This window comes from Marmota marmota, unplaced genomic scaffold (assembly GCF_001458135.2).
Source record: "Marmota marmota marmota unplaced genomic scaffold, marMar, whole genome shotgun sequence".
Taxonomy (NCBI): Eukaryota; Metazoa; Chordata; class Mammalia; order Rodentia; family Sciuridae; genus Marmota; species Marmota marmota.
In genome coordinates this window covers 28293188-28320562 of record NW_026000240.1, presented here as the reverse complement: position 1 = coordinate 28320562, position 27375 = coordinate 28293188, and the positions used below count along the sequence as shown (strand labels likewise).

At 46.0% G+C, this 27375-nt stretch overlaps 1 protein-coding gene across 1 annotated transcript in view; it reads left to right on the top strand.

Moving 5' to 3' along the window:
* Nucleotides 1-27375, top strand: part of Ephb1 (EPH receptor B1) — a 425502-nt gene that overhangs the window by 272594 nt on the left and 125533 nt on the right. The window contains exon 4 of the mRNA XM_048794387.1: nucleotides 14613-14768. Within this exon, the coding sequence (XP_048650344.1) occupies nucleotides 14613-14768 (156 nt within the window). The remainder of the gene's footprint in view (nucleotides 1-14612; nucleotides 14769-27375) is intronic.

Sequence of the window (27375 nt, the reverse complement as noted above, 5' to 3'; positions counted from 1 at the left end):
CATCAGAACAACCCTGCAAGGCAGACACTGTTGTTCCATTTTTCAGATGAGGAAACTGGAGCTCTCACAGGGCATAGGACTTCCTCCTCATGGCTCTTAGGTAGTAGTCTGTAACTGACAATGGAGCTTCTTTTCCCAAGAACTCATTTCTTTGTTCATTCCAAGTAAATTTACTTGATTTACAAATACTCCAACCAATGAGCTATCAAACTTCTGGAGTCAGGTTTGTGTTCCATTCCTGGCTGTGTTCCATTCCTGGCTGATCCACCAGATGTGGGAACTTGGACAAGCTGCTAACCTTTTCTGAGCCTCAGTTGCTTAATGTGTGAAATGGGAATAACTGTAGCACATATCTCTTAGGGCTGTTATATGACTGAATTGAGATCATTCGGACCAAGGTGCCTGGTCTGTGATGAATGCTTATTTAAATGTGGGCCATTGTTATTGTTAATAAAATAATTCTTATTTATATCAATATAATTTTATAACCAGTTTTAACAGGTGTCGGTCAGCTTGGGACACAGATCTGGCAGTGGAAGGGTACACTGAAATAATTAGGTGCTAAATTGGGGTGGACATCAACCCTACCCTGTGCACAGTAGGACATGCCAGTCCCTTATTGAATAAGAGGACTTTGCTGGTCCCACTCCAAAGGCCTGGGAGGTAATGGTGGCAACAGAGAGCAGGATCTTTCCTTCTTGCAGTGGGACCCGTGTAGTGGCCTCCTGTCCAGCCAGGCGCCATCATTCCTTCAGCCTTGGACGGTGTCCTGCTGTTTGCCTTGGGCCATTCCTTTCTCTAGCTGCTCAGCAGCACGGCTCTCTATTTCCCACTCCTTCTTCTGGGCCGTCCCTCCTCTGGGGCCTCTTTGCTGAGGCTCCTTCCGCTGAAGGGCTGGGGCTTCCCCTAAGTGCACACCGAGCTCTAAGTGCTAAGTGCATCCTTAACACCTCTGATCCTGGCTGCAGGCTTCCCCTTAATCATGTTTAACTGACAAACTGAAGGCAGTGGGTGATGCTAATGTTCACCCAGGAAACTGCAAACAGGGAGGACACAGAGCACTTTGGAAATTACCTCTGAGCCCCTGGGAATACAGGGTCACTCGGAGAGCACAGCTAGCCAGCCCTTCCGGCCTCTTCCCCAGGACCCTCTCACTGCTGCTCTGGCCCATTCACGTAGCCTCCAAGGGCCTCGTGCCTAGGGTGGGACCTGCTCCTCTGCTCAGAAGAAAGGTGTCCTCCCTATCCAGAACCCACAAGCCCCATTTTTCAAGATCCTGAGCAAAAGTCATTGGTCACACCAAATGGATTCTGCCAAATTTGTCTGCCTTCAACCTTTTGGATAAACCTCGTGCAAATTTTCTGGTATGTCATAATCACTCCAACTCGAAAAGTCTTTTGGGATGAGTATAATCTTATTTTGATATTGATTAGGACTCAAGGTCATTTAACTTTTTCCAAGTTGATCCTGGAACAAATGCTATATCCACTCTCACGGCCATCTAGGAGTTGACACCTGGCCAAAGACCCAGCAAGGGTATGACTTGGATTCCCTTGTGAACTTGGACAGGCCACTTTTCTATGACTTTCTTCTAGGAAGATCCACAGCCCGTGTCTGTAATGGAGTGCGGGCAAGGCCAGATCAGCACAGGGAGAAGGAGACCCATACCTTCTCTACCAAGACAGCCCTGCTAATTCAGCTTGAGAATTTCAGCCTCAAAGCTTTTGCTCTGTCATTACCAAAAAAAAAAAAATTATTTATTTTGCTTACTTGTCCCACTTGAATCCTGTGTAATATCATTACAGATTTATATGTCTGATTCTGTGACCTGGGGAGAAGCTGGCAATTCCACTGTGCCCATTTTTACTCCTGGGTTTCTGTAAAGGTCAAAGCAAAATTATTTTATCAAGTACATCACAGAAGGGGAAAATATTAATCTTATATTATACATATGCAGCACTTGACCTTCTCTGGAGACGCGGCACCTCTTAGCTACACTTAAACATAATGCAGCTCTTCCTCGATGCACACAGGGAGGATAATTAGGTACCCTGGCCTCCTGGGTGCAGAGGAGGCTGCGTGGTGGGGCTGACCTCCAAGATGAGAAGGAGAAAGAGCTGAGGCAGGTGGGCGTGGGGTAGGGGTGAGCCCTTCAGAGCTGCTACTGGCCCATCCTGATGACAGGGCCATCACTGGTGGGTGACACTCTGACTTGGTCCATTTTCTTGCTGATTGTGCACCTCTGGCTAAGTAATTGCCTTCTCTGGGCCTCACTTCCCCCATCACAGATCTCGGGTGTGCCATCTTCCTGGAGGGTCAGTGATGACGTGGGCATTGGGTGGGAACAAGTGCTGGGATTGATTAGCAATGTCTGCCTTGGCAGGTGAAGGGGCTGGCTGTAGTCCCCGTGCTGTGTATTAAGGTCCCTGATTCAGGGTATTTCTCAGGTCTTTTCCTACCCTATGGTCAGTGATTTGTGAACTCACCAAAGCCCTGAGGCCAGAAAGCCTGGAAAAGGAAAAACAATAACAACCTTCGCCAAGAAGAGTTCTATTTGCCTTGTCAGAGTTTGGGAGGGGAAATGAGATTTGTGGGATGCCTCCGAACATGGCTGCTTTTCTATGTCTGTGTTTCCATCTTGACTCTGGAAAAAGCAGAGGGCGCAGGTGAAGCGGTTCACATTCTAGATGTGGGAACACCCAGACCTGCCAACCTGCTTGTGCCTAGGGGGCCAGCCGGTGCTCCGGCCCTGGACAGAAGAGAAGGCCCTGTGCCTCCTTCCATTGTCCAGCCTTTAGAAACTCAGCAAGAGGTCACCTTCATTTATCTGAAGAACCTGGCTATAAATTATTTTCTAACAGAATCCATCAAAGTTGGTGTCAGGGGAAGTCCTTAAAAATAAGGTTTTTCTCAAAGGGTAAACACTTTGGTTTGAAAACATAGGAAGTAGCCCTACTGCCAGCATATGTCCTGCTTGTTCACTGCCCAGAGCCACCAGACTGGTGGCATTTTTAGAACACTGGCAGCTGGGCCCTAATAGGGGGCAGACAGGACCAGGGGAGGGGACAGCTGGGGATTCCCCTATTCTTCTGTTGAAGTGGGGTCCCAGTGGTGATAGACAACCTGGGCCCCTTAGGGTGACCAAAGTGATCTGCCCCTCACCTTCCTCTCTGTTGAGCCCTACTGACCTGGGGAAGCACCTTGCTGTGACAGGGAAGTGGGCAGGGGACACCCTCCCTTAGGAGTCTCCCCTGGCTGCCAGCCGGATACAGTGGTACACGCCTGTAATCCCAGCAGCTTAGGAGACAGAGACAGGAGGATTGCAAGTTTGAGGTCAGCCTCAGCAATTTAGCAGGGCCCTAAGCAACTTAGGGAGACCCTATCTCAAAATTAAAATATAAAACAGGCTGGGGAGGTAGCTTAGTGGTTAAGTACTCTTGAATTTAATCCCTGGTGTCAATAAATAAATAAGTAAATAAATTAATAGACCAAGCAACCAACCAATCAAGGACATACCCCCCTTCTTGCCTCCAAAATGGGCTAACCCTCTCCTTTTCTGTATTCTGGTCCATAAGCACCCACATGATTCCCTGTCTCCTGCCTGGCTGTGGCATTTCCACTCTAAAGGAAGACCAGGCCCTACCCTGGAGCCCCATGCTTGAGAATTACTGCTTCTGAGTTGAAGACCCTCTGGGCCCCTTACATACCTTATTCTCTGAACATAACCCTCTTCTTACCCAATGTAAGGAAAACAACTCTCTGATGTCTAAAGCTGGGCACATAGAAAGTGTCCCCAGGGTGTGGATATGTTTTGCATGAAGGAGACCATGCAAATAAAAGGACACACACTTATTCCGTCAGCATATAAGTTATCGGGGGATAATGACAGTGGTAAGGAGGCAGATTTGGGGCTACATGCAATGATGCGTAGGCAGACTGGGCTTGAGTGACAGGCTTCTTGTGCCAACCTCAGGCCACCTGTACTCTACTGACCTGTCTGTCTTATCATCTCCACAGCCTTCCTTGCTAGCACTATCCTCTGACCTACGTGAAAAAAAAATCTATATTCAAAAAAGCAATGTAAGTTGACTGCATAAAATTTGAAAAATATAGATCAGAAAAAAAAGTAAGAAAACCATCCGTAGTCTGAGTACCATAAAATAAAAAGTGAAGCACTGAAATGGTATTCACAGATACCATTTGTTCCCATTATTTGTGGACATGTTTTTTTCATGGATCAATGTTTAATAACCAATATTTCACATGTCACTGAGCCTTGCAAAAGGGAGTCATAAGGAGTCAGTTAAATAAATGATGGCGCACCCATATACGGTTTTTAGGTGGTTACTAATTCTTTCCTGTTATGACCAACACTGCCATGGATACCCTCAGAGTTATTATTTTTTTTTTTTTCAGCTATGGGTGATTATTTCTTTAAGATGGATTCCATAGAAAGAAGAGCTTGAGCATCCTTCTAAGTCCATTTATATCTCTGGGTCCTTCTTTTCCACCATGCCAAGCCCTCATGGGCCCTGGGAGAGGACAGGCCTGCATGGTGTCCTGTGGGGACCCTCCTCTGTCCCACTCCCTCCACCATGTTTGCTCCCTTGAAGGTTTGAAGAGCTTGAAGAGTGCAGACCCAGGTCCTGCCCCTTCCCAGTCTCTTCCCAGTGGCCATTTCCCCATTAGCTCCCCTATTGCCTCCTTTCCTGGTCCAGGGCTCTCACCTCTTTGTGCAGCCTCCAGGGTGCAGGGTGTCCCTACAGGAACAGTTCAAGATATTGTTGCTTCTGGGCTGGGCTGGGCTGGGGACAGGAAGGGCCTGCTAACTGCCTCCCAACCATGCCCACCAGGCCCTCCCCTTTCCCTTCTGTTCTTAGGCAAGCTGAGCCAAGTTCAGTTGAGTCCCCACTTGTGGGTGGCATGAGAAAGACCTCAGATCCCCTCTGTCAATGGATGGGTTATCCTTCCCAGCTCAGGCCTTCTCCCTCCTGCTTTCTCTCTTCCCCCTGTGTTTGTCTTCCAAGTGCCCAAGCACTCCCTGCTCTGCCCACTGTTGGGCTACAGATGGGGAACCAGCCCCGGGGGGCTCTCAGCAGCTCCTGGCTGTCTGGTTGTTTTGTTGGGCTGGGGGCATGTAGGTAATGCTGCACCTTCAGGGGCGGTGGTCACCTGTCAGAGGTCTCTGCCCTGTGGCATCCTAAAGTCCTGAAGGCTCCCTTGGCCACACTGAGGGTCCCTGAGTCTGAAGACTCACCCACCCTCCTTCCTGCAGGGCTCCTCCAGTTCTGTTTTTGGGCTAGCATTTAGGAGACAGATTTAGGAAACAGACACCATCAGATGCAAGAGGAGCCAATTCAGTCCTCTCCTCTGTGTGAGCCCCGACCCTACTTTGTCTGCTGTGAGCCCTCTCCTCCTGTCACCTCCAAACTTTTCAAAGTCATAGGGACAGTGAACCCAACACCAGAGCACTAGGTATGCAAACAATGACTCCAGGGAGAGAAGAACGCCCAACTTAAGAGGCGGTAATGTGTAGGGTGCGCTTTTGGGCATCAGTAGGGATGCAGGGACACAGGCCGGCAGCAGGTCACAGTCCACCTGGAGGGTTGTCTTGTTCCTCAAACTGACCCACATCCCCCCTACCGGTCAGTATGACTCTTGCTCATTCTTACATCATCACTTAGATATCACTTCTCGGAGACTCTCCCAGATGGATTTAGGTCTCTGCTGTGGCCTCCCTACACCACACTGATCTCATGGGTTGTAATTGCCCATAGAGAGTCTGCCTTCCCCCACTAGAACCTCTACTGATCAATCCCAGTGCCTAGCCCAGCTCCCTGCATATAGTAAGTAGTTAATAAATACTTTCTAAAAAATGAGCAAATTGATGGAAATATTTAGCCTGGATCCTTGCAGAAAACATCTCGTTGCTATTTATTCCAGGAATTTTGTCAGCTTCACGCTGATCTTCACTAGCTAGGAGAAAGAGGTTACCTTGGCATCCTTTGATACTGTGAGGAGCCTGAGGTTCAGAGGGTGAGTTAATTAAAAATTCACACTCCAGGACTGGGCTGGGGCTGTGGCTCAGTGGTGGAGCACTTGCCTAGCATGTGTGAGGCACTAGGTTTGATTCTCAGCAACACAAATAAATAAATAAATTTCCATTGATAACTAAAAAATATATTTTTAAAAAATGTCAACATGTTATAAAAAAATTCACACCCCAGGAAATGTCAACTTTTTGGAGTCAAGGTCATGGTGGCTCTGTTCCACCAGGTGGCCTGCAGCAGCAGTTCCCAGACTGTCACTGTGCCATTGTTACCTTGCGGGCTTGGTGAAACTCAATTCCCATCCCTGGATTTCCTTATTCAGCAGGTCAGGATTAGGGTCCCAGATTCTATATTTCTCCAAGTTTCCAGATAACGCGGATGCTGCTTGCCTTAGTTTGGTCTCTGTAACAAATTCACCACCAACTGGGTGACTTCAACAACAGACAGTTATTTCTCTCAATTCTGGATGCTGGGAAGTACAAGATCAAGATGCCAACAGATCTGGTATCTGGTGAGGGCCCTCTGCTTGGTTTGCAGATGACTGCCTTCTGGTATTTTTCACAAGGCCGAGAATAGAGAAAAAACAACCTGTTTTCCATCTCTTCCTATAAGAGCACTAATCCCATTTAAGAGGGCTCTGCCTCATGAAGTCATCCCACAGACCCTACCTCTGAATACCAGCATGTGATTCTAAGGGGGAGGGGGAAAATGTTCAGTCCATAGCAGTGCTGGCCTTAAGCCGCAGCTTGAGAACCGCTAACCTAGATCATTAGAAGCTACCTGGGCTTGCTTTCTGGCTACACCCACTCTCCAACCACTGGCTTTGAGCCAGGATTATAGTGTCCAGTCCTGGACTTGTTTCTTTTTTTTTTTTTTGTTTTTGTTTTTTTTAATTTTTTATTGTTGTTTGTTCAAAACATTACAAATTTCTTGACCTGGACTTGTTTCTAAGAGGCTTCGATGCCCAAATCAGCTTCCCACTGCTAGAAAGGGCCTTGGCTCGGGTATGTAATAGGAAGCAAACAGCACTGAGGACCTGAGGAACTACTCTTCTCCTCTTGGGACCTTATTCCTCCACCTATCTTGACCCATGATCTCCCCTTTCCATCATGGCAAAGCCCCCCCACCTTGACCCCACTTCTTCAACAACTTCCACCCTGCTACATTCTACATTCACGGCTGCTACTCTCTGTGCAGCCGAAGAGCACTGCTAGTCACAGTCTGGTCTATGTCATGAGGCCTGCTCTATTCATCAATTTCAGCAAGTGTCACCATGAGCGATACAGGTGTCTGACAGAGCTAAGTGTCCCAACTGCACAGGCCATTACGGCTGGCACCGGGCCAAGGAAGGCAAGAACTAGAGACCTATTTGGCTTCACATGCCCAGGTGGATACAGAGAGGAAAATGCCCCCACCCACTTCCCACCTTGGGCCTCTAAATTCTTTGTGGTCCTGGACACAGCTACGGCTCCTGCATGGTTTCCCAGGGAAGCTGGGGTCCTGTGTCCCTAAGTCTTGGTGCACTCCCTTCCCTTGGCCTCATGCGTCCATTCCTACATCCACTCTTCCCCAGACAGGATTTCCCCAGAATTCCCAGCTCCATTCCACCCTCCCTTCCTCTAAAGACCTCTGGCACAAGCACATCCTGTAGACTTTTTATCAGTACATGGCCCTCTCTGTCCTTCCCTGCCCAGCTCAGCTCTCAGGGATCAGAGTTGGACATCCATACTTCTGTGTCTTCTGAAAATTTCCAAAATGCACTGAATGAAGCTGAGTGCAATGGTGCATGTTCAAGGCCAGCCTCAGCAACTTAGCAAGGCCCTGAGCCACTCAGTGAGACCCTGCCTCCAAAGAGAAAAGAAAAAAGGCTATGGATGTTGCTCAGTGGTTAAGCACACCTGGGTTCAATCCCTGGTACCAAAATAATAATAATAATAATAATGAAATAAATGTAGTGAATGAGATTTTCTTTGTTTATGAAAGGTATACATACACACATACATATATGTATATAGTTGAATCAAAGGTTTGAACATATAAATACATACATGTGTGTGTATATATGTGTGTGTGTGTGTATAACAGAAAAGCCATAATCACCAGTGATACCACCACTCACATTTTTCATTTTAGTGAGCATGGTGTGTGTGCATATAATGAAGTTCATACTACATATATAGTTTTAAAACCCATTTTTCGAATATTTTCCCGACAAAATTTTAATGGTTGTATAGTATGCCATTACATTAATGTTTCATGATTTGTTTAGGGAATACCTTCTTTTTAGACTTCTAAGTCCTTCTTTCTTCCCTTCTCCCTCCCTTCTTCCCTCCTTTTTTGTTATAACACTGTGATGAACATCCATGAACAAAACTCTCTTCTCACATCTGCTTGCTTTTTCTTTAGAAGTAGAATTATTGAATAAAAGCTTGGAATATCTCAGAGCTTTTAAGAGGCATCATCAAATAACACTGCTGGAAATCTATAAGGATACACACTTTGTATGGAAGTGCCCATCACCTCACACACTCTATATCAAGATCATGTTTATTGTTGTTATATCGTGTATCAACATATATATGATATGTTTTTATATATCATAGCTTTTACCATCTGGGTCTCATCACAACAGGCCTTTGGTGAACATTCAGGTCAATTAGCCATAGAATGAGCATGCCTATGTGCTAAGCATGAGAAAAAGGACAATATAGAGATGACAAGACCTTGCGCCAACTTTCAGAGAGCTGAAACAGTAGCTGGATGAATGGATGGATAGATAGATGGTCACCACTTCTTTGCCGTCAGCTTTCTCAGCATTGCCATGAATATAAGGAGAACTGGGTGCTCCCATAAGGCCCTGGGTCCCCATGGTATGTCCCAATGTTATTCAGGGAAAAAACAGAGGTCACTTTTGAGAGTAAACAGGGGAATCCCAGCACAGGCACCTCAGTGGCACCACGTGTCAGGGAGACCCTTGTCTGGATTTTCAGAGTCAAGAACCCATAGTGTTAGCCACCAGTAACATGAAGGTGACAGAGACATTTGGCTGCAAGAGGGTCTCTAGATGCCAGGATCAATGAGAGGCCACAAGACCTATGGGAAGAGCTGTGCAGAATTGTGACCCACCTCCTCTACACCCACCTCTTCCCATACCCACAATTCTTAGCAGCAGCCACAAGAGGCACTTTGGCTTCTCTTAGAGAGTGGGAGCAAAGCATGGAGGTAAGGGGAGGTCCGGGGAGCAATGAGCCCTGGGCTGAAGCCTGTGCCTCTCCCCTCTCACTGTCACCCCGAGAGGCAGGCAGACCTCCCAGAGCCAGCTGCTGGGCTGCACCTGCTTGGAGAAAATGGCACCCGTTTCTTAAGCAGCGGATGAATATTCATTGGCATGAACCTTTGCAAACTCATTTGGGGAAAAAAATTAGATCAGGAGAAGTAATCAGATTATTAAAAAGAAAGAGCAAGGACAGGAGGCAGCGGTGGAGGGAAGAACCACATTTAAAATGCAAGGAGAGACTTTCTTCCTGCAGAATAGCTCTGACCCCCTGGACCATGCACTGGGAATAGTTAAGCTCTCCTATATTTCTGCTGCATAAAAATGTTTTCGGAGGCCTCCATCGAGGGAGGAGGGACAGAAGCAACGTGCACCCTCCACCTTCAAAAATTATAAAATAATGTTGGGAGGTTTTCATCTTATCTTCCTTAGATATCAAGAAAAATTGTGCGAGCTAAAGAGGCTCTGGTGAGTGCTGAGTGACAGGTTAAAGGGCCCCAATAAAGATTAGATGGTCCACTATCTCCTGAGGAAATTGCATAAAAGTGGTTATTCCCTCTTGCTTCTATTAATTTCCTCTTCCTGGCTGCTTGGAAATGCTTCATAACCTGATGCTGCAGATGGGGCGAGAGGCGCTTTCCATTATCTCAATCACTGCTCTGTTTATGAGACACTTAATCTGTTTCTTTATAAAGTAATAGTACTGTAGGTGATGGATTCAGTGTCACTGGGCGTCTTCATGCAGGGACAGGAGGGGAGGGGCGTCCTCAAGAGCATTGTAAGCAGTGGGTAATTTGTTACATCTTGGAGGCGCTGAGAAGTTGGGTGGGCGTTTCAAGGTGACCTTCTGGATACCAGCTAGAGGTGACGTGGATCTGCCTCTTGTTGCTTGAAGCAGGAGAAAGTGTGTGTTTTGCCTAGCAGAAGGAGCAAGACATTGGTTTAGGGGTGGGGTAAGGGTCTTGTCTCTTTCCCTCTGCTCAAGTCAGGGATGGAAAGGAGGTGTAAGGGGGTACCCAGCTGCTTTGACTCTGCAAATTTAGCTTGGATCTCTTATCTGAACTCTGAGCATTTGCAAAGAAGGGAAGAAAACCCCTCCCCTCTTTCTTAAGAAAACAAAGCAATTGTGGGCCACATCCATGTCAGCAACACACAGCCTCCTTTACAGGTATCCTTCTGAACAAGGTCTTCCACTGATGCACAGCAAGCTGTTTGTGGCTCTTCTCTTCCCACCCACCTCCTGGAATAGTAATGAAACTCTCCCTGTTGAGGTCCTAGGCTGGACCCTTTCTGACCCAATTTCCCTTCCTAATTCTCCAGTTCCTCTGGCTTTGTCCTTCTTGATCAGGGTCTCTCTGCCTTTGGAAACTTGCCTCCTGGCTGCCACAAAAAAAGACATTTCTTAGAAATCTCATTACAAGGAAAGATCCCCAAAGGTGTGCATCCTGGATGATGGGTCCCCTGTTCACACACAGCTAGGACATGCGCACTGCTGTAGCAGAAGCAGCGACCCCTTGCCTCCCTCATCAGGGGTGAAGCTCCCCAAATCCCGCAACCCAATCTGCTCTCTGCCCTCTCCTCCAGCTTGACACCTGGCTAGTGGCAGAAATGAGGAGCTCATAACTTTAGGAACAGCACTGACCATAATCCTGTATCAAGAATGGCAACCCCCTGAGGTTTGAAATATTAAAGCCAAGAACTGTGTTATCCACCTTGAAATTGCTTGAAAGTGCCAAGGTGTATTTGGTTAGGTGATCACAGTGTTTATTATTTTTGAGACAGAAGATGTGCAGGCTCCTGGCTGCCAAAGTCCCCACCATTCCCTACTATATTACCCATCCCCAGCTGCATTCTGTGTGTGCCAAGTGACTTACCTGACCTTGAGGGTCATTTGCATTTGCTTCCTATTGGCCTATGTGTTCTTTGTCAGCATTAACTGCAAAGCTCCAATTAAAACTGTTTTTTTTTTCCTCAAGGGAAGGCATATTTTTTTAGTAAAATAGCAACATGGTTAACTTCTATTTCTTATTAGTGGTGTCTAATACCAGATGAGTTACAGAGGATTTGTGGACTAGCCTGCCACTTTGAACCATTATTTAAAGCATTCATTCAATGACAAAATATAAGGCCAGTGTGGTTACAAGTTACAATCTGAAGGTTGGACAAGTGAATTTAGGAAGATTGCTTCTTCATAAATTAGGAGATGCCTAGACACAGATTTTAACAATATATTAATGAAATCTGAATATTGAGGAAATCCATCCATTCTGTAATTATAGGCTAAAATATATTTTATAGATCTAATGACTCGCCAATTAGCCAAACAGAAATAACCTACGCAGAAACGACTTCTTCCCATTTGGCTCCAGGATTTATTTGCCCTCTTTGGAACTGCAAATTTATATTCTGAGTTTTGTATTCTAACTTTGCAGTAGGGATGGAGGGTTATCAGCATTGGTGGCACACACATTATTGGTGGCTGCATTTGGTATTTGAGTTTCTTGAATTCTGGGGACCCGGGGGAGTTGTGAGAAGGATAGATGTCTTGTGGATCCTTTTATACAGATGAGCAAACTGAGACTCTGGAAGATTATATAACTTGCTAGAGTTCACCCTAGTAAGAACAGCAGAGACAGGAAGCAGATCCAGAATTTCCAGGGCTCACTTCTCTGGGGAGGAAGAGTCAGACCCCCCCCCTTCTGGCACCTCCCACCCCACCTCTGTCTGAGCCCCTTTCCCTAAAGTCCAGCTGGGACCCACTCTCCTCCATTTCCTACCCGTGTGGCCTCTGGAACTGCCATCCTCTATCAGAAATCTCAGAAAGGCGCTTTGCAAATCCTTCTGCCACTTGTGGATATCAGGATGATTGTGCTGTTAACATATTAAATGTAAAATGAGGAGGACTTTGAGTGCTGGAAAAGAAAGTGAAAACACTTCATTCTTCTTAGGCTGATTCATTAAGAAAATGGCAGGGACCAAATACAAATGCCTGAGTCTTTCTACATCCAGGTAGCAGGGCCCAGGCTTGTCTGTGCTCCTTGGCTCCAAAACTTAGAGGGGTCAGAATTGTTGGAGAATGACCACCAAAATGGCTGAGTGTTCTACAGAGGAAGATGGTGAATATGGAAAGATGAAAAGGAGAGGTGGGGGTGGGGTGGGGAGGAGGGTAGGGGACGCTTTTGCTTGGTCTTGGTAAGATAGATCAGGGAGCCAGACTCTAGGGCATTCAGGGTCTGTCATTCAGGGTTTTCTGCTTTGGTGTTTTATTGATTGATTATTTAGTAAATAGTTGAGCTAATTTCTTTTTTTTTCTTTCTTCAGAGAAGTTTCTTTTGAATGTGCTGAGAGGGGTCAGCAAGTGGTCTGTTTGTACTTGGGTTACAGCAGAAATTGTTATTTCCTGACAATTAGGAAGTCATATCTAACTGTGTATTCATGGAAAGTGAGTCCCAGGGGATGCTTGGCAAAGGAGGGCTTTTTGGTGAAAAAAAGACATAATATTCTATATCCTCTCATTTTGTGAAGTTCTGAGGAATGCTGCAATTAAAAAACAAAATTAACCTTGTAGATTCACACTTTCAAAATATCTTACCACAGACCTCTTTTGCAAAAACAATAGGTGTTAAAAAACCCAGAGAACTTGTATTACACAGAATACACCATTCCAGAGCATTTCACTTCACAAAGGTTGCTTCTCAGGATGGGCTCCCACCCCAGGGCACATCCAAAGTAACTGAAACCATTTACTCACTTTAAGTGAGCATCAGACTGGGAAAACATTCACAGCCAAGGAAAGAAACCATTCTTCCTTATTGTCTGGGCAGAAAAGTGGTGGATGTTTTTCAAAGAGCTTATATGTCTATCATCACTATCATTTCTCCCACTGTGATATCCTGGGTAACTTTTGTAACCTCTCCAGGTCCCAATTTCCTCATTAGCAGAATGGAGATAATAATAGCCACCCCATAGAGTAAGACATGTAAAGCACTTAGCAAGACGAGTTAGCAGATGGTGGCTACTGCTATTATTAAAGAATGCTCGGCACTTTCCAGGAGGGAACAATATATTTGGGAAGATGAGTTTTGTATAAGTAGAAGCCATTCTCATGGTACTTCTGGTAAGGCAACAATCACATTGTATTGTAACAGTGTGACTATAATAGATCAAGAGGTCCTTAAAAGTGGGCCACATCCCCAAGCTCAGGTTCTTGGGAAGTGGACAGTAAATGTTCGTCACATGAATTAGTGAGGTGTGTTGAAGAAACAGTGAGTCTTATCCAGTCTCAAAGGAGGATGAGCCAGAGCAGGTATCATGGGGACAGGAAGAGTTTGGGACTGAGATGGTGAGGAAGGCCTCAGGGAAGTAGGACAGACAGGCTCACACTTTTTGAGAGATCAGCAAGGAGACCAGCTGTCCGGACTTGAGGGTTTCTGTAGTGGAGACATGCTCAAAGGCTAAGGGGCCAACTGAAAGCAGATGTTGCAGTACATGACCCTAAGCTGATCCCACAGTGAACTAGGGAGAGCTGCTTCGATGTGAGATCATCTTGGGTGGGCACCGAGCTGTAGCAGGTGTTCCCAACCTTTCCCATTGCCATCTGCATGACAGATGATACCAAGTGCATGACACATTCGCTGGTGCACTGCTTGCAAAGCCATTCTTTTCCTGCCCCACCCCTGCAAGCACATCCCAAAATGCAATTAAGAGAGAAGGATGTTGTTAAGGCAGTAACCTTGAAGCCACTTTAATTTCTTTTTAAAGAGTCATTCATGGGTTTCAGTCCTTTACTGTCGTTCATAACACGTGTGTGTTAACACACCTCACTGTGCTTTCCTGTGTGTCGCAACATGGCATTTAAGAACCATAGATCTGGTCCACAGCCTACCAGGACCCCTTTCCTTCTGAGGCTGTAGGGCTAGATTCCTCCAATGAATGGCTCAGGGCAAGGCTATGGCTGTTAAGCAGGTAGAAAGGTGAGGAAACCAACTGTGTCCAGAGCACTTATGTCCCAGGCACAGAGCTACACAGTAGATTCATTTTTATCAATTAAATCTTTGACACACCTAAAAGGGAAGAATCATTTTTCACATTGTTCCAGTGAGAGAAGCCATTGGTTCCAGAAAAGTGTATTTCACTATGGGTGATTGAAGAACTGGAAGTATTGAGAAGAAGTTTCTCCAAATGAGGTGCTCACCATATCCCATTTAGGAGGGCAGAATCCTTTACTTTCCAATGCCAGGAAGCTGCTACTGTTCCATTAATTCTCACATAATCTCTTTGTGTTCCAGCCTGTCCTGCAGGGACATTCAAGGCCAGCCAGGAAGCTGAGGGCTGCTCCCACTGTCCCTCCAACAGCCGTTCTCCTTCAGAGGCATCTCCTATCTGCACCTGTCGGACTGGCTATTACCGAGCAGATTTTGATCCCCCGGAAGTGGCATGCACTAGTAAGTGTCTCATAGGGGCTTTGGGCTGGGGGGTTGGGGTCCTTGTCAGTGTCCATGGTGGACCCCCAGGCAGGAGAGAGAAGACATCCTCTCCTTGCAGTGCAATGCAGAAGTGCTGGCCGTGGTGCTGAAATAGAAAGCTCTTGTGCTGCAGGGTATGGAACCCTTCTCTCTGCTCAAGGTCAGGATTATGTTCTTTCTTCTGTACTCCTACCAGGTGGGAGGGCCAAGTTCTCACCCCAGAAGGACAAGTTCTGGCCATCAGATGGTTAAAATGCCAACTTGGAGAGTACAGTGAGTGCAAACTCAAGATCTACTAGAATACTGCAACAACTCTTAGTAAACTCTTCCAGACTTCTCCTCCAATCCCCTCCTGGTCCCCACAGCTGAAAATCTCCTCTCTTCACTGGGATTCCTATATATCTTCCATGATGCTTCCCCTAATGCTCTCATGATTTTATTAATTGTCCAGTTACTCTCTGATTGTCTTATCCTCACTACCAAATGAGGGTCCTTCTGTGCCAGGACCATATATTCATCGTCCTATGTTCCTCCTGATGTCAGCATGGTGTAGCACCTGTGTTATTCTAAAGGACAAGATCAGAAGATGACTATAGAGTGCATCTATGAGGCATTAATTCCAAGGATGTACATACAGCAGATTCATCCCCTCACTTGTTATATGCTTTACAGGGAAAGCCAGTCGTTCAGCCAAAGCTGAAGGCAGCTCTGCTCTCCTGGCAGGGTCAGGGGTGATTTCCTCCAAGCCTTCCCTCCATAATCACAGGAGGCAGGAGACACTACTCTCTCTGTGTGCAGCATTCTAGGGAGTTTGTTCCTCTTTCCCTAAGGGTTGCAGTCTGAAATAGTGATGATCTCTCTTTTCAGTATTCCTAACAGGGGCTGGGATCAATACTCCAGGTGAGCCTCTAATCATGCTAGAACTTTCTTTTCTGCATTGTATGCACTGGCTTGCTTGCTATGAGCAAGGACCATCCCTACACCTCTGGGTACCCAATCTCTCGTACCCACCCCCAGGGCACAAGTCCACAGAGGGACATTTCATATATATTTGCTGTTTGATGGACAGAAAAAAATAACTGGACTGTGAGTGGAAGAATTTCTGAATTCTTCCTTGTAGCAAATGTAACCTTTGCTGGGTACAGAGGAGGAATGAAAGTGTCTTCTAGATCAAGGTCCTGGGCTCGATCAATGCTTATAGATTTGAGCTGAGGAAAAGCTCCTCCTCTTGTAAACTGATTTTCCCCAGACCTCTTTCTCTGGTGGGTGGAGATTAACAGAAATAATTCCATTTCTGCAAACTTTCTTTCTGTGGAGGTGTACCCTCCACTGAGGTCTGAGACTCCGCTGGGGGAGGGTCTCCCATGAGCCTCCAAAGCATTGTTTAATGCTTCTTCATTAGAAGACACTTATGGATGCCAAATGGCTACTGCTTGGGGAGCCAGGTTAAGAACCAGTCTCCTCCATGTCCAGAGCATTTGCCCAGGGTCTCACGGCTCACCTCCTGAACACAGTCCCCTCCACCTTTGCTCATGATCCTGTCACTATTCAGGCTCCCTCTGCACATCGATTCATGCCGTAGAAGCCTGAGACTTCCAGCTTCCCACTTTAGCAGACATACCCTGTAAATCCAACCCACTTTTGAATAAGGCTACCAGAAGGAAGGGAGGCCAGTGATCAGATGCTCAGAATGCTAATGTGCAACTGTCCCCCTTGCTCTATCACCTCTCTCGTTTATTTCTGAAGCTTTGTCTTCCAGCCACTTTATCTGACGTATATGAACAAATAGGACCAATTCCTGGAAAGAAATGAAGCCTCCAGTCTATCCATGGCAGATTCACTCTACCTACCCATATCCTGAGTCCAGTTTTAGGGGTTGGGAGCACCTTCCTTGCCCAGAGCAGGATGGAGCTGGACTTGCCTGTGTGTCTCTCACGGCTGCCATACCTTTACATAGCCCTGCTTCTTCAACCCCCAGATATAGAGCGCCAGGCTCAGACTAGAAATAGATAGTTCCAATCTTCACGTAGCTGTGGTGGCCAGGCCCGACAGCTCCTGAATGCACCATCCATCTTCAACCTCCACCTGCAAGGGGCACAGTGCTTGTTGAGGAGACCCAGAGAGCAGGGTTGGGGTGCAACACCATGCCAGGCAAAACAAGTGTAAATAAAGCCATTATTTTATTGAGCCTCATTATATATTTGATTTATTGTGTGCCAGGGAAGTACTGTATGAAAAAGTCAATTTGTTGGCTTTTATATTCTCATTAGGGTTTCCTTTTAAAGCATTCTAATTGGAGGTGCCATCTGTTCTCTTAAAAAGGCATCACACATCACCACAGTAAATAATTTTTCAAATACAAGGAGCATATCTGGAGTGGTTGAGGCAAGGCACAGCCCTGCACTGTGGCCTTGGGGCCCCCATCTGGCCCAGCAGGTAGAGAGGGCAGGTGTGCAGGGGCCCAGCCAAGCCTGAGAGAGACTGGCTGGGGCCTGGGCAGGGAGGACTTATTCACTTCGTAAATACAAGTCTTCCATCTGTCCCATCCAAAAATAATTGTGATCTGGCTCAGCATGGGGGGTACTCCAGGGGAAGAAGGAGAGCACATTCATTCTAACATGTGCTACTGCTTGGGGATCCAGGTTAAGAACCAGTCTCCTCGATGTCCAGAGCATTTGCCCAGGGTCTACAGTGTCCTGGTCCTGTGAGTGGGAGGAGGCATCAGTGTCAGGAGAGTCCAAGAACTGAGGCCTCAAACTCCCAGGAACCTCTGGTCTGACTTGTTACTACTGTCTCTAGATGAATGAGATGATGTCAACAGTCCACTCACTCACCAACAATAAGGAACATTTTTAAAAGAATATTACAACTTTAAATTGTGCTCTCTTACAAGGCTACAAAACCACATAGTACACTAAGAATTAACATCTTTAATGAATCCTGTTAATCTTTTGGGGCCAGCACGTATATATTTACTGTATTTTTGTAGTGTTAAAATGTTCATTTATTCCATCTGAACTTTGAGAATGTTGCTCCATTTGAACATTTCTTCCTTTTCTTTTTAATTTATTGCAAGAACCAGGGATTCCTTTTTCCTCTGAAAGACCCTGGCACCCCTGTCCTTGAACCTTATTAGTAGATTCAGCAGGGTGTAGGTACACCCTCAGACGGTGTGGAAGGGACTAGTGTGGGGCTCTGTGTGACCTCAGAAGTGGCACAGTGAACTCTGGGGCTCTGGATTCCGAATCTGCCATCACATGACTTCTGCTGGCCTGTGGACACCCAGCTCCTCTTCCTTATTTCCTCCTCTGGCCAGGTCCGCTGTTCTAGAACTGCTGCACGAATGTTTGGCTGATGGTTCTCTTGCCCAGCCTGGGCCCAATACCAGCTCAGACCCCACAAGAGCCTCATCCTCCCAATCTGTGCATGGGCTGAGGTGGGAGCTGTGGGGGAAGCCACAGCAGGCCACAGGTGCCTTCCCACCCCTGTTTGCTGTCTAAGCCAGGCTACCTGGACAGTGAGGACCACCTTCAATGAGAAAGTACCAGTGTGCCACTTAAGGCAAGGAGGAGACAGAGGAGGGGACAAGGGTCACGTGCTGCTCCACCAGCAGGGACAGTTGGGAAAGTTGTGGGCTGAGGAGCCGGAACTGACCTTGAGCTTTGGGCTTGCTGACCTGCTGAAGCTCCTTCCTCCTCACTCTGTAGGAGAAACACATTGCTTGTTTTTCCTCTGCCATTTCACCACAATCAACACAGAAAACTTCCAGAACTCCAAGAGTTGTGGAGATTTCTCCCTACCAAAGCAAACAATTCTGCACATGGACACCCACTGGGTGTCCTCTAAGGTAATTTAATTCTGACACTGTCTGCCTAGAAGAAATGGCAACTCTCACAAGTTGAGGGCTCAGTCCCCCAAACTGCTTTCTCTCATTTTAGATGGGACCGGCAAGCCCCAAGTTGTTTTACCTGTGCTTCTGACCCATCATCTGTAAACCAGGCTTCCTACCACCCCTCCTTAAGTTCAATTAATGTGTTTGATATCTCAGGGGAGTCCTGGCATCTCTAAACTATTGCAGTCTCAAGTGGGTCCTGGTAAAGCTTATCAAATCATCATGGCCTTGGGCACTTCAGAGATGCACATTTGAGTCTTGACTGCTTCCCTGTGACCTTGGTCTACTCTCTCAACTTTCTTTCCTTTGTCATTTCAGTCTCACAACTTCATGCTAATGTATGCCTTTCTGAGTTGTTATGAGGATTAAGCAAAATCATATTAGAGCGTGTTTGGCACAGTGCCTGGCTCATAGTAAACTCTCAATCGATGTTAAAACTTGCTTTAGTTATATCCCTGGAAAGTGTGAAGAGTGCTGCAGATATCAAAGCCTTCAGTATGGGAGGATGTTAGAGATCTGAAAATAAAAGGGATATCAGAAGGAGCCGAGGTTTGATTCCCTCTCTGAGCGTCACAGCAGAACTCATTGTGTGGCCCCAAACCACACAGTCGCCTCAGCTGGAAGATCCTGGTGAAAATACCTGACAAGGGGACTGTCATGCAGCCAGGCATGCTGGGCAAGGAGGAGGGAACCTGTCATGCCCTCTTCACTGGGATGAGTGGAACCAAGAATTTGGACAGGAGTTGTGGCCAACAGGACTGACCCTCAGTTCTTTGGAAGCAGGGTTTCATTGACTCCTCTAAGCGAGACTTACTTCCTCTCTCCTCAGCAGGGTCAGATGGCAAGTAGAGCTTGACCAGGTCAATCAGACGGAGGGAGTGTCCAGACAGGAACAGGGAAGTGCACAGCCACGTGAAACCAAACGCTGTGATGCGTCACTTCAGTTTTGAATAATTTCTAGTTTACCAGGGGGACAAAACAGAAAGGAGGAATTTATGAAGCAGGTGAAAATAGATAATTATGCCTTATAAAATTGCTGTCTGTGAAAAACTATGCGGAAGGACTGGTGTGAAAATAATTACCTTGTTACATTTCTGACCACAAAAACCCTTTTTCTGTCACCCACATGGGAGAAATTTTGATGGATCACAGAGGCAAGCCAGTGCTTGTCTTGTTTCTTTTATTTCTTCTTCAAATGCACTGGGTGTCCCTCTGCAGTTTTGAGCGCAGAAATGGAATGAAGAAGGGGCTCCAAGGTCACCTTGTCCTCTGAGCCCCTTTACTGTCCCCTCAGAAGAGAAGGCACCATGATAGCCACTCTCTGAGGTCCCCCTGAAGGCAAGAACAGGGATTTTTGAGCTTGACTCCCGATTGTATGACCTGGGACAAATGATAGCCTTTTAAAATATGAGCTTCCTCATTGGGAAAACTGGATAGGATGGAACTCAAATGGAAAGGTCTGGAGAATTAAATGATATAACGTAAGTGAAATCCCAGATTAGAACTCAGATCTGGGGCTGGGGTTGTGGCTCAGCAGTAGAGCGCTCACCTAGCACGTGCAAGGTCCTGAGTTTGATCCTCAGCACCACATAAAAATAAATAAACAAAATGAAAGTATATTTAAAAAGAACTCAGATCTGTCTACCTCCAGGGCCACAACTTCAATGAGAGCTAAAATTTGGGAGCTCTTAGAGTGGTGTGGTGGGTGGTCATGGAGATGAATGGGATTTGCCATTACTCTTGCTCTTGAGGGGTCATAATCCTCTCCTTTCTCTCCCATTGCTTTCTCTCCTGGACATTCGCATTCCCTCTTTTAAGAGGCTGGCAGTTGTCTTTCAGGGGAGCAACTCACAGGGAACCCTCACAGTGCATCAGAGTTGTCCTTGCAGCACAGGGGCCATGTCCCTCGCATGGACTTCCCAGGACTATGGCAGCTCCAGTGCCCAGGTCCTGGCTGTCATCTCCAGGCTGGGTCATGCTCCACAAGCTTGCTGCTGATGATTTCCTTTAGACTAATTGATTTTTAAATGCAGTCCCTGAACCAGCATTGTCACCTGGGAACGTGCTAGACTAAGTTCTCAGCCACTCCCTAGACCTGCTGAATGAGAAACTCTGGAGGTGGAGCTCAGCAGTCAGTTCTAACACACCCTGCAGGTGGTTCTGAAGGCTGCTAGCATTTGAGAATACTGCTTGAGAATTAGGTCACGTTTCCCTGTCCTCTGCTTTGTGATCCTGGGACAAGGGCTGTTGTGTGAATTTCCATTGACTGGAACCACAGGGCCTGGCCTCCCCATCAGTCCTCTGTGCTTGATTAGCAGGCTGAGCCCGAGGGGGCAAAGGTGTGTGTGAACGAGGAGGCGTGGGGTAAGATTTGACTGTGCTCCTGTGAGTGTGCCTGGGTTTGAGCATTTCAAGTGTAGACGCTCACTCGTTCTCAGAATGTCCTCTCACCTGCTCTGCCCCCATTTTCATTTCATTTTTCAGGTGGCCAGAGCAGTGTGGAGACCTACAAGGTACAGCATTAACTGGGGGCCGGGAGCAGTGAAGGGAAGAGAAAAGAATGGAATCCAGGGAGCACAGTCGGACTAGAGTAGCCTCAGGGAGGCTGAGGGAGAAACTGAGGCAGATGCAAAGTGACTGAGCTCAGATGCAGGGCCCAGTGGTTTGGGGATATAAACAGGTCATGGATCTCACCAGATGGTGCCCTCCGCCTCCCCCCCACACACACACACACCTAGCAGGAAATCAAGCCAAGAGGAAGTCTCTGGGGCTGCCACTGCAGGGAGGGCTTCTCCAGCTCAAGAGGGCAGGATGCCCTGTGGCGACAAGTGCTTCACCTGAGACAGGAATCCAGTGCTATGAATTAGCAACTGCCTATTTGTCCACATGCTGCACAATGGGGATGATTTTGAATACCTTCCAAAAGTAGACCATTTCACAAGTGTTTGCCTCTGTTAATTGAGAGCTTGCGACATATTAACAGAAGGTTGTTCTACCCGCCATTGGCTTCACCCTTTGCTGACCAGAGCTTTAGTAAAAGTCACATTGTGTGCTCTATTCTATACCCCAGAAGGCTGCTTGATTTTATCCTGACATATGATCCATGTTGCATGTTAAAAAAAAAAAGAATAGATCATTTGTATGTGTGTGTGTGTGTATGTGTGTGTGTGTTGGTACCAGGAATTGAACCCACGGGCACGGTGTAACCACTGAGCCATATTCCCAGCCACTCCCCTCCTTTTTAAATTTTTTTTTATTTTGAGACAGAGTCTCACTAAGTTGCTTAGGGCCTCCTAAGTTGCAGAGGCTGGCCTCGAACTTGCAATTTCCTGCCTCATCCTCTTGAGCTGCTGGGATTATAGGCATGCACCACCATACCCGACTCATTTGTATTTTTCTTTTTTTGGCAGGGGATAGTCTGTATTTTCCTTGAGGTAAAATTCAGACAAAGGTCATAGATCAACAAGAGTTAGGGCAAGCCATTTCACCAAGTACCTGCATTTGGACTCACACCCTGGGCCGACCGGGTAGATGGCTTATACACCTGGATGCAGAATGGAGGTAGCATGGCTGCAAGCTGAAAGCTATTTATAACTGTCACTGCTGTTTCAAGAAGGGTCAGCATGCCTTGTGTAAATGTGCTTTCACACTTCTGTAATCTACAAATTCTTTTCACAGTTGTTTGACTCAAGGGGTATAACCTTTATGAGAAATCATATAGTTCTAAGTTTTAAGCTAATAGCCAGGCACACACGTAGACTTTCTGTTGCAGCATTTTGTCGTGGGAGCATTTGGAATCACAGACTGTTAACATTCAGAGAGCCCCATAAGCCCTGCCACCCAAGATCCCCCACCATGTCAGCCTTCTCTCTTCCACAACCCTGGCAGGTGATCATTCCACTTTTATTTTTCTGAGTATTTGTGATGACAGGCATCTCATATTTTGCGGGATGGCTCCATGCCATCCCTAACAGCCATCACCCATTATTGTCGAAGAGATTTTCTGGACTTTGCATGGGTACTCTGTGCCCTCCATTGGTTGGCCATTGAGGACCCATGTTCAGCAGGCCAGTGGTGTCAGTCTTTAAGGACAACTTTCTCATCCTTCCTGAACTGTCCCCTTTAAGCTAAACAGTCTACCCCTAAAGCACATGATTTCCTGAACTATGCCCTCCCCAGACAATCTGGCTAGCCTTTCTGAGTTTCTCATATTGATCATTAAAACTCTCCAAATAGGGCAACCAGGATGAAACCTATGATCCTCACTTCAGCACAGAGCTTAGTGGAAAGAAGATGGCTTTTCCCCTGTGATTGGGACACTGCCGAGTGTTTACTTTGGCTGCAGCCTCTGACACCACGGGATCTGCCAGCCACTAAACAGCCAGTGTTTCAGTTTGTCCCATCAGAAATGCTGCCCTTCCGGGTCTCCTCTATTGCACGCTTACAAACATGACTTTTGAAATTCTGCTCCATTGATTCAGGCTCCGTGCTCTTTCATGTAGATATCGTACTACGATTTTTATCATCTCAAACGAGCAGTGTTAGTGTTATTATTAAGACTGGGGACTCTGGAGACCTGTTCATGTTCAAGCCCTGCTCTGCCACTTGCCAGCTATGGTGGGACAAGTGCCTCATTTTTTCATCCAAAAAATGGGGATAATTCCCCTGTTTGTCTCACCTCATTGTCATGGGAATTAAGTGCAATGATGCTACTGAAGACAAGTGTTGGGCATGTGAAACATTTCAAAAAAGCAAACACTTTTGCCACTATTATCAGTATTATTCCTACTCTCATGTTATTTCCAAAGCAGCTAAAATCCAAGTAGGAGCATTATCAGTTAATTAACATTTTTCAGTTATACAAGTACCAAGTATTTGTGTACTTTTTTTTTTTTTCAGTTACCCTTCTGAAAATTTAGGCCTACTTTCTATGTGCCTTTTCTCTGCAGGCTAATAATATAGTTTGGGAAAAAGAAATGGTGTCAGCTAGCCTGACTTAGACAATGTATAGTGGTCCTTGTCATTCTTTCTTTGAAGCTCACAGAGCACTAATTTAATTGTGAAGTTCAAGAAGTGGGAAAAGATGGAGGTAAAAATATATCTCTTCTACTCTTTTCTCCATTTTGAGCATCGGAACAAAGCTGTCCACCCCATGGCTTTGGAATCCTTTCCCGACATGACTGCTCATGCGTGGTCTCCAGCAATGGCTCCAGGGAGGAGGAGGTTTTGCTCGGCCCATGCTGAGTGTCCTGTGTTGCTTAGAGCCATTCAGGCACACGGCTCTGCCATGGCCACTGGACTGGAAGTTCTTTGATGTGCCAATCTGCAGATTTTTTTTTAACTCCCTCTGTGACCTAACACACCAGGTGCCCAACATGGTCAAGTGGTGAGAGTTCTTCTGTTGATACGATTCAGACCAGGCTTGACTCTCCACTCCAGACCTCCCTTGCTGAGTTACTTAACCTCTCCAAATCTCTGCTTCTTTTTCAAGAAAAAAAGAAGATGTCGTTTGTGCCTATTGTGAAATACATTAAACTACCGAAGTCAGTGTTAGACGTCTGCTAAGTCTTGATCAATTGTCGTCTTTATTTTGTTATGAATATTGTTTAAGAGGCAATTCATGTGTCCTAAATTATGTGGTCCAAAATAAGAAACTAATAAATGTGGAGGGACATTTTAGATTAAAGTTGCTCCTGGAGAGTCCCACAAGATTGGCTAAATTTTTACTGCATCACTTTCTCTTCAAAGTCATCATTGATTACTTATATATTGGAAAGTCCGGACATGAAGCACACACCCCATTTCATGTTATAATAGTTTTCAGGTGTCTGGCTTGGAGTTGGTACCTTCTAGATAATTATGTGGAAAGCTGCTCAGACAACCAGACACAAAATAAATAAAATGAATCACTACAAAACGATAGCTTCCTTGTCTTGTGCCACATGTAATCTAGAAAGTGTGGATATGCCCAAACAATTGGCTAACTTTGAAGAAAAAGGAGAGGCTGAAATCTGAAGGACCAGGATTCAACTGCAAAAGGCCCAGGATTCCCTCCAGGCAGTGCCAGAGACCAGCTCCTCTGGTCTCTGTAGCCAGTGGTCCAGTGCAGAAGCCATATCAGGAAGGGTGGCTTGTCTCATAGAGGCTGAAGGGTACAGAACCAGAGGCCAATCGAACACAAAGGTCACTCTGTCCTCCTGGCTCATTCTGAAGAGTGGCAGCTCTAGGAGATGGCCGTAATAGTGTGCTGTGAGTTTAGACTTGCAAGAGATGCCCAATGAGGCCTTCAGAGAAGATCTTCTGGGTCACCTATGGGCTCTGCTCACCTTGGAGGTGACCAGAAAAGCATTTTCAATGCTGTGGATTATAGTGAGCCCCTATGGCAGATGTATAGTAAGATGAAGCTTGATGCAGGTTGGCTTTTATGTGCACAGAGAGTGGGTAGGTGGCTGAGGGGAACTGGGGGTCAGTGGTCAGTGGGAAGTCATGATCACCACCAAGCCTTGCTAGCCCTCAGTGAGCAGAGCCATCAAGAGCCACTTGGTTCCCACAAAGAGGATGCTGTCTACAGGCCAGAAGAACACCAGGTGAGAATTCCTTGCTCTGTTCGTGAAGGTCAGGCTTTGTGCCCATGCCCAGGGACAGGTCCTGCATGCAGAACAGCTCTGTGAAGTTAGCCATGCCCGTGTCTGACAGGCCGTGAAGCATCAACACCTCAGAGAGGCACAGCCCTCTCCAGAGGACACCCTGGTACCCAATAGCTGATTGGATCAGGAACATGGCACAGCAGTCTCTAATGAGTTGTGTAGTCCCCCATGGGTGGGCATTCAAACTGATTCCAGGGTTTCATTAATAAAAACAACAATACTGCCACAGAAATGCTTGGGGCATATAGGCTTACCTGGAAATAGAATTGCTGAATTACCAGCTGCCTACTCTTGAAGCCCGTTAAAATGACCAGAGTGCTTTCCCAATGACTCGGCCACTTTACACCCCCACCAGCAGTACATATTTTGCTTCTCTCTACTCTGGCTCCCAACTGGATGTCATCAAGACTTTCAACCTCTGCCAACTTCACTGACCTCCTAATCATTTGATTAGTATCTCTCTGATTATAACTGTGTATTCTTAATACGCTTGTTGACCAATTTATTTTTTCTTCTAAGAATTGACTGTCTGTAACCCTTGCCCTTTTGCTATTTTTAGGAGACTTCTAGATGCCCATTAATTATATCTGATATTCTGCCCTGCAGGCCTCCATTTAATTCTATTTATGGGTACTTTTTTGTTGTTGTTAATATGAAGTTTTTTAACCACTGGACTCAAACCTGGCTGTTGATTTCCTTCTGGTTTTAGGGCTTTGTGTCATTACTTTTTGTCAGGGTTTTATGTATGTCCTTCCCAATCTAGGGTATAAAAATACTCTCATAATTTCTTTTAATTCTCTGTTCAGTATTTATATTTAATTCTTTCCTCTATCAGAAATTTATTTTTGCAAAAATTGTTATTCTTGTTTATCTGATTAAAAATAGCACGTTCTCACCTCCACCCGAACTGTCCACATTTTAGTAAGATGCTTCTTTTAGAGACTAAATGCCCGTGCATATTTGTCTTTCTTCTCTTCCATTGATTTTTTTTTTTTTTTTGGTCTGTACTGCCACCAGATCTAACTGCTTCTAAAGATGGTAACTTTATATCTCAATGACTGGTAAGCCATGTCTCTGTATATTATCCATTTCCAAAAAAAAAACCTCTATTATTAAGCACTTGTTTCCTTCAGGACAAGCCTTAGAACAAGTTGGGCATGTATCATTAAGCAATCCTGTTAAATTGGGATTGGGATTGAATTGAACATCTGGATTATTTTGGAGAGGATTATCTTCTTTATAACATTGAGATGTTGAGTCTTTCCATCTAGGCACATGAAATCTATGTCTTCTTTTTGCCCTTTAGTAAGATTTTTATAGTTGTCTTCACGCCTTTATTACACAGGTCTTATGAAGTTTGATCCTAGGTATATTTTGGGTTTTGTGGTTATTGTGAATAGATGCTTTGGGGTTGTTATCTTTTCTTTTCATATAGCTTGTGCTTGCTGACGAATGAGACTATAATGGTGGGAGTCGTGAGCTTCCCTCCTCTGGAGGAGTATAATAGAGGCTGGCTTTTGCCACCTGAACACACTAAATTTCAAGGTTTCCTTCCATTTTAAGAATTAGCGTGTCAGAATCAGAACTTGATCTTGGGTGACCCATAACTCCCTGAAAGGCTACAACCCTTTTTGGTTTATCTTTTGTTCCCTTGACCTTTGCCGCAGTCTGGCTGGGCACAATCAGAAGCCACTTGTCAAAAGAAACTAACTTTATTTTTAGAACCACACACGCCAAACAAAACAGCCTCTCAGGAAAAACCCTCAGAGCCTCAACTGCCACCACCGGCTTTCCACAAGCCTCTCTCTCCCACACAAGCTTCTCTCCACCTCCCACAATCCTCCTGCTCTTGAGGCCGATTGGCTGGGTCACGTGGGCGGAGCCAAAAAAGTCCCCCAATGAGCAGCTCCGTGGTCTGAAAGGGCAGGGAAACAGCCCAATGAGCATCACCGCAGAGGAGCCAATCAGCTAGATGTGAGCCAATCAGCTAGATGTTGCTGGGGCCGCTGTGAGCCAATCATCAGCCGGCAGCTGGAAGTTTCTGGGG